Source organism: Lupinus angustifolius, chromosome LG11 (genome assembly GCF_001865875.1).
Source record: "Lupinus angustifolius cultivar Tanjil chromosome LG11, LupAngTanjil_v1.0, whole genome shotgun sequence".
Taxonomy (NCBI): Eukaryota; Viridiplantae; Streptophyta; class Magnoliopsida; order Fabales; family Fabaceae; genus Lupinus; species Lupinus angustifolius.
In genome coordinates this window covers 27534914-27542886 of record NC_032019.1, presented here as the reverse complement: position 1 = coordinate 27542886, position 7973 = coordinate 27534914, and the positions used below count along the sequence as shown (strand labels likewise).

Genomic DNA, 7973 nt, shown 5'->3' with positions numbered 1-7973 from the left:
ATGTTTCTATCCAATTAGAAAAATTTATTTGATTAAAATTAAAATTATAATAACATAAATTAATATTTATACATTATTCTATGAGATTTTATTAACTTAGTACATGAGGACAAAATTTTCTTGAACAGAGGATCCTGGTCCAAATTTGTCATCCATAGTAATAGTATCCAACTTAGAGATTGTTTATGCAGAAGATGCCATGCTATAAGATACTTTTAACTAAAATAAAAATACAAATTAAATTAGAAATTTCTTTTGATTTTTTATAAATATTATCAAATTATAATTCTATCATCATCTAATATTGTTCATTACTTGACAGTCTCATTTATATGTTAATGTTGTGTATTTTTTTCAAGATATTTCAGCTGATAACTTTTAATGAATTTCTAATTACTTTAATCTCATTTTTTAAAGGTTTTGGGAAACTTGTTTATAGTAATAATTAATATAAAAACTAACATATGACTAAGAAAAATTAAAATGCTTACACTTCATCAGTAGGAACTATATCTTATCCTTCTTATGAGACATATTTAGAATGTTTTGATTATTCTTTTTATTCTGCATTTTTTATTTTTTATTTTTGTTGTTATATGCATTTTTTATGAAAAATGTTAAACCCAGCAAATTTATTACTTTAAAAATTAACAAATTTAGTTTCCAATAAAAACTTAAGTTAGCTACTAGAAGTTAACATAACTTCTGTATTTTTAAATCTCTCTGATTAATGAATACGTCCAGTAAAAAAATCATTTTGTAGAAAATATTCCAAAAACAAAAAAAAATGTATAATATATATTTATATGTAGTGAATCGCTCACTATTTATTTATATTCCTTGAAAAATCAATACTAATTACAAATGTGAATGGTGAGTAATAGAGGCATACGATATTTTATTTTCCTTCTTCTATTAAATAAAACAAATTAGCATTTCAAATTGGGTGTTTCAGTTTTTGTATTTTGCTTCAGAACATTTTTGGTGTGTGCGGTGCGGCGCGATTTCGTTTGGTAGAAAATCAGCGGCGATGTCAGGGAAGGAAGAGAATCGAATATTCGTCGGAGGTTTGTCTTCCGACGTTTCCGAACGTCAGCTCCACCGTGCTTTCGATCGTTACGGCAAGATCCTTGAATGTCAGGTACTCACTATATTCATTTCCTTTCTCTATTTCAAATATCATTTTATATTTTCTTAATTTCCTTTTTTACGAATAACATTCGCGTAGATTTGTTTGTAATGTTTTTCATTTGAGTTGTAACAGCATGAGGATATTACTTTCAATACATTGTAATTTTTGTCCTTAGGGCGAGGAGTATGGGAAAGATAATAGATCTTGTATTTGTTTTGTCGATTTGGCTGCAATTGTGGTCGCGATGCGGTTTTAGAGACTGCTAAAATCGTAACATTGTGGCTTCTGTTGTGGTCACAGTCAGAATTACAAACCTTTTTCTCTAATGCTTGTGAAACTACTCTTTTTACATTTATTTATTTGATGATTTTTTTTAAAAAATGTTCATTAAGTTGATGATAAAGAATTACAAAGAGTGAGTAAATAAACAAATATGGAGAAAGAAAAAAATAGTGCAACGAAGCTTTCTAGTCCCTCAACATACCGGCTAGTGAAGACCAGTGAAAGCACCACGAGCTTTGCATTGAGTAGATGCTAGCCACATAACCTTATCCCAAATCAAGTGATGAGCTGAAGAAACTTCTTTAAAAACACAAGAGTTCCACTCTGAGTACAGGATTTGCCAAATTGTTGTATAAATTACACATCGGCATAGGATTCACAATGTTTTTTCTCATGCAGTGTTCCAGTTAGAGTATTTGTTATATGCTAATGAAAGGTGTATAATAGGTGCAATTGGAAGGTCTTTGAAGTTGATAGTTTTTGGGGTTACGGGTTACCTTTTGAGTCTGTACTATTCTTTTTTTTATAATTATCCATTCACGTAATGGCATCACTTTTTTTCTCTCTCTTTAACTTTGTGGTAAAGCTTAGAATTTGTTTTTCTCTATGCTAGTTATGTGAATGAAATCATATATGGTTGTAGATATCTCAATTGTAATATTGCCTGAGTTTAATTTTATTTAAACATTAAACTTAGGAGGCTCTTGATATCCCAAACATAGTTGTTGTCTCTGCTTTGTTATGCTCCTAGTAATGATAATTTTTGTGACACTATTAATCTTTTCACTTGGTTTCCTTGTTTTTTTTGGAATGCTGGTTGTGATCTTTGAGATGCTGTAGTTGGGTTTTTTAAAAGATCTTCTTCCAGAGTGATTTTGTCTTTGCTTGGCTGAAGCCCGTTTTCAAATTTTCTGATATCAGTCTGGCCTGTCTATTGTTTGGCAGAGAATTCCTTATTTGTGATGTGTGGTACTTAAGTTCTTCTGTAAAATCTTTAAATTTTGGGATGGTTTTGTGGCAAGAAGATTGAGCTGATCATCAGACAAAGTTAATATTGTAAAATACCATTTGGAGTATAGGCTTGCTATTTTATCACTGTTTACACATGGCTGTCAGATGCATACCTTGATTCTGTGGAAGATGAACGGAGAAGTGTGATATGACATTTTGTCAGTTAAGTGTAGTGTTATACAAATTACAAAGTTCTTCTGTGTGAAGAATTGTTTTTTTCATGTCCTAATGAAAGAAACTTTGTCTTGTCAATCTGTTGGCCTTGGTCTCCTTCATATTGAAGAAGTCAAATCTATTATGTGTCAGTGGTAATTGCTAGTGGAGTATTCGAGTAACTTCTTGTGCTTGGCATTCCTGCTTTTGCCTCTGGTTCTTGATCACTTCTTGTCTGATATATGTTTGCTTCTGATTTGTAGTGCTTTTGAGAAAAAAGGTAAAACATTCTTAAAGGCTGCTATCTTGGTGATGCATTGTCAATTTATTTTGCCCCTTGATATGGTACTAAATGCTACTTCCATTGTGGCTGATTATTTAGTTATAGAGGTAGCAATAACAGGCGTGCCATCTTATGAACTTACTTTCCAACAGTAAGTTGCCATTTCTAGTAATGCCAGAATTTGGAAAGTTTCAATAGCATTGTCCATATTGCAGCATCTGAGAAATGAATTAGTCTCACATGCATTTGATGGAATCAAGAATTCCCCGTAACTAGTGTGGCCACAGATGAAAGTCTGAGACCCTTGTTGTTCAAAGTGCCAAGTGGTTGCTGATGTTGTGCACGTTTACTTTATTAGTATAACGCTGCTTTCAGATTTGTTAAGGTAATTTGTTCAGTCAGTTGATGAATTATAAGATATTTGATTTTAGTTGAGCTATCCAATCTCAGAACATCTGTTTCAATTTAGGATATTTGCTCAGTGTAACCTAAAGCACAATTAGGCAGACATTGTCATGTTTGGTGGATAGTTCTTGTAACCAATACTCATATCTGCATCATTACAGCCGTATGTGAACTGTGCTGGTTTGCTCAGATTGTTCAAATATGAGTCGTATGTGTTTTGCTTCTTCATGGCAAGGTGCTGTGTCTCACCAGATTGTGTGCAAATTATGTCTTGAAATGTTGAAGGTTGGACATCACCTTTGTTTTTAGGCATTAATTTAACTATTTGAATAGCGTTGACTGGTTTAAGAGGTTCTCTGCTATTTAGTGGTTCTTCATTGGTCAGTGTACTTCTAGACAAAATTATGCATTTCCATCCTGTCACAATGCTATGTGACAGAAAATTGGATTAATCTTGCAACTCTGGAAGTGAAAGCGAAACTTGGACTTTCATGATAGCAGTACATTTGTGGGTATATTTGTAAATTTAGTTATTCTGAGTATGAGAGTAGTAGTATACGATCTACTGAAAACAAGGTTGTCCAATGAGTGATGAACCAGTATGGAGGATGCTGAAGTTCTAACCTACGTTGTGGTAGCAGTTACAGAAAATAGTAAATAGTGGATCAGGGGCTTCTAAAAGCGTTATAAGCATCATAGTGAGTTTTAGGGTGGTCAAACTTCAACAGAAAAAAAGCTTAAGGGTTGATCTTGTGATTGTGATGATTCTAAAGATAGAAGAATTGGGTCTGTTCAGTAAGTAGATAGAAAAAAGAACTTGAGTAACTAGAGAAGAACTAGCAAACGATGGACTGATGGGTGAGCAAGTAAAAGGGATTGTTACATAAATAAAACTAAAACCAAGCTATACCTGTTCATTAAAGTAGCACGGAATACAGAGAGTGAAAGAGCAAGGACAACAGAGCAGAAGGACTACAGAGTGAAAGAGAAAGGCTTAAACTGGTTGATGATCTGAGGAAGGGAAGGAGCAAGGCTAACAGAGCACAACTGAGGAAGGGTTGACAGCCAACAGAGCACAACAAAGCAAGGTTGAACTGCTGAAGCCCTAGAGTTAGTTTTGACAGAGCAAGCTGCATGTAATACTATGTGCCATGCTGATTAAAGCAACGTAAAAGTGATATCCGATACCTAAAGTTGGTTTGCTGGTGTTTGATGGACATAAAAGTACCCAGCCCCTTGATGATGCTTGGTTTTAGTGAGGTTGTAGTATGGAATTTGTCTCCCTGTAGAATAGTGGTCACTATGGCCAGTTACTTATCTGAGATGTATGGGCTTTGGATTCTTCTGAACTGCCGAGCTATACATGAAAATCATTATGGTGCTTTATAGTAGTAGCAGAGAAAGTAAGTTGTCTGGTTATAAACTACTCTTTTCATCAAATGTTGTTTGCATGTGTTGCTTAGTGTTAAGCTGATGAGATATCTTTTTAATAAAATACTGGAAATAGTGATACAGAGAAATGAAATGTATGTATTTGCCGAAAAAATAGTTATGCAAGAGAAACTAAATTAATTAAAGAACCTACTGCTATCTGATTTTCTCCGGGTATGTATAATGCCTGACTTAGTGACCAAGAGGGTGAGCCTCGGGCAACAGTAATGTTGCTGCTTAGTGGCCAAGAGGTCACTAGTTCAAATCTTGGCAATAGTCTTCTTGTTTGAGGCGGTAAGGCTGCGTACATTTACCCTCCGCAGAGCCACTAAATGGGAGCCTCGTGCAATGGGCCACCCTTTTTATGCTTGATGCCTTCATTTTAAACATAATGTCTGCTTGGAATATTTTAGAAGTGTCTTTCTTTGAATTCATTATGTGGCAATTACATGAATTCTTTTATGTGCTTGTACTTGTGTACTTATTCCTCCACCCATTAAACTTGTTCTATAAGTTTTGCTCAAACATTATCTTGAATTCTTCCAATAATTTATGTTGGTCACATGCATCAATACTTCAATAGCAGCGGTATGTATATCATAAAAAGTGCTGTTAAATTAATGCTAAAAACCTTATTTTTAGCACTTATTGTTATTGCTTGGTATGAGATTCTTTAGTGGTTCTCCTGTAGATAATGGTTGAAAGAGATACAGGCCGTCCACGTGGATTTGGGTTTATTACGTTTGCTGACCGTCGGGGAATGGAGGACGCAATGAAGGAAATGCATGGACGGGAGCTTGGTGATCGTGCCATCTCTGTCAATAAGGCCCAGCCAAAAATGGGATCTGATGATGCTGACCATGGTTACAGAAGTAGCTACTCATCTGGTGGCAGGGGAAGCTATAGGGTGGGAGACAGGACAGGACAGGATGACTGCTTCAAATGTGGGCGTCCTGGGCACTGGGCTCGAGATTGCCCTATGTCAGGTGGTGGCCGGGGTGGTGGTGGCTCATTTTCTTCACGTCCTAGGTTTGGAGCTGCCGGTGGCCTTGGGGATCACCTAAGCAATGAACGTGATCGCTATGCTGATGATCGTTATGATGGAAGACGTTATGGAGATGGGGATCGTTATGATGATCGTTATGGCAGCCATGATCGCCATACCACTGACAGGTAAACCAGGTTTCTGGTTGTTATTAGCCAGGTTTCTGGTGGCTCATTTTGCCCTAGTTTTAAAATATCAATCAATAGTTTCCTTTGAAAAAGTTGACATTTTCTTTTGGCCTTTTTTCCTTTTAAGTGGCATTTACGAAGGCCATTATTGCTTTCACATTTGATTAGGTGACCTGATCTGATGTTCCTTTAAGGGTGTCTTTAGTTATACGGCTTAACTAAGCACTTACTTGATAAGGTATTTTGAAATAAGTTAAAAAGAACTTAGTTCTATAAGCTTCTTTGTCAAGCTTATTGAAATAAGCTAAAAAGAGCTTACAAGATGATTGTAAGTTGTTTCCATAAGTTATTCCTGTAAGCTCAAATAAGCTCTTCCATATACCCCTAAGTAGCATGGGTTCTTTCATTTTTTGGATAAAATGAACTAGTAATCTAACTTTTGGTTACCCCAAGAGTTTTATGTATTTGTTACTCTAATGACTTACCATTAAATTGTTAAGGTATCCAACAACTGGTGATCGTTTTGGAACTGGTAGAAATGGTGGTTCTGATCGTTACCCGCAAAATGGTCATGGCAAAGATAGAGGCTACGACCGGCTAGGTGGTCCACGTGGAGGTGCTGCTGATAGATATGGAGGCGGAATTCCTGCAAGAGATGAAGGAAGGAATTATAGGAGCAGCAGGCCTGGTCCGTATGACCGCCCCAGTAGAGGTGGTCGTCCATCTTCATTTGATCGTTACTGATTTGTTCCTTTTGTTGAATTTTATGGGATATCCAGATGCAGAAGACACACTATGGATCTAGGTTCTTTTTTGGGTGACATATGGACCTAATTTTCTCTACGTAGGGCATGGAAGTTTCATTGAACAACTAGATTTTAGTTTCATAGATTATGTGGATTGGTTTATTTATGTCATTATTCCGAGCTTGCAAATCTCTGCTGAGTTAATTTCTATTTGGATTGATGGCGAGAATTTATTATTATTATTGATAATCCTCTGGGTAGCTTAAATTCCCTCCCTAATACGCAGAGCAAAAAGTTAATTACTTATTTAAAAATAATTATGTACAAGTCCCAGCATAACACAAATGATAACTAGTTTATTAATTATAAATTTCACTCGATAGAATCTTTTGGGTGGGTTTGATAACACCAAGAATGAGAAGTTAGTCAATAAACTTATTTGACAAAAAAATACATGTTTGCTTGTTTTACACATGAATTTGTTTCAATAAGATACAACTTTATGAGCTTGTATTTCATGTATTTGTTGATAGATATCTGTAATTAATGTTCTGATTATTATTGTTATTGTATTATTAATTATATAAGAACTATTTTTTAATCTTAGAGGTTCAATCTTTAAGTCATTATTGCCTATAGAATGACTTTATATAACTCACAAAACCCACTTAAACTTTATGTCTTTTGTAAGTAAATATCGTAAATATTTTTTTCTAATTACTTTTCAAACTTTAACTATTGTTGAAATTGGTCCCAACGTATATACAATTTTAAATTACTAACAATAAAATTGAAATTAACATTAAATGGTATAAGATTGACTGCTACGAATTTACATGACGTTTGCAAAGTGCAAGGATTATATTTTACTATAGAAATTTGGGTGGAACATCATATGGAAAAATTACATGGATAATGTAAGTTGATTATTCTATCACACGTTTAGTGTATGTTTTGAAATATTTATGGAACTAGAGTAACTTTTTGGGAGTTGTGGATGACATGCACGAGTTCCTTACACCCTGTCACCCATTATGGAACTTGTGGACAAAGTACACGAGTTTTATGAAAAACTCGTGCATGTACATGAGATATGTAGTCGTGCATGACACCTACATGATCCCAACACCAAATATACACACTCTACCCCTCACTCCAAATCACATCGAAGAAACAAAAAGGAAAATTTGCAGAGTGATTCATATTCTAAGAAGAGTGATTCATAATCTAAGAAGAGTGATTCATAATATAAGAAGAGTCATTATATAATGTAATTAAATTTATTGCTTTGTTTTTAATTCCATATATATTTTTGATTTGTTATTTATTGTTACTATATGTTTACATGTAGATGACC

General features: G+C 34.6%; 1 protein-coding gene across 2 annotated transcripts; it reads left to right on the top strand.

Annotated features, from left to right (window-relative positions):
• LOC109360810 (glycine-rich RNA-binding protein RZ1C-like) lies at positions 946-6840 on the top strand. 2 transcript variants are annotated; one of them, XM_019605948.1, is made up of 3 exons: positions 946-1141; positions 5389-5870; positions 6371-6840. In XM_019605948.1, the coding sequence occupies exons 1-3, from the start codon at positions 1031-1033 to the stop codon at positions 6612-6614; spliced, it is 837 nt and encodes a 278-aa protein (XP_019461493.1). In that variant the 5' UTR covers positions 946-1030; the 3' UTR covers positions 6615-6840. The 2 variants fall into 2 exon arrangements, with proteins under 2 accessions (XP_019461493.1, XP_019461494.1); XM_019605949.1 differs by lacking the exon at positions 946-1141 and adding an exon at positions 3128-4669.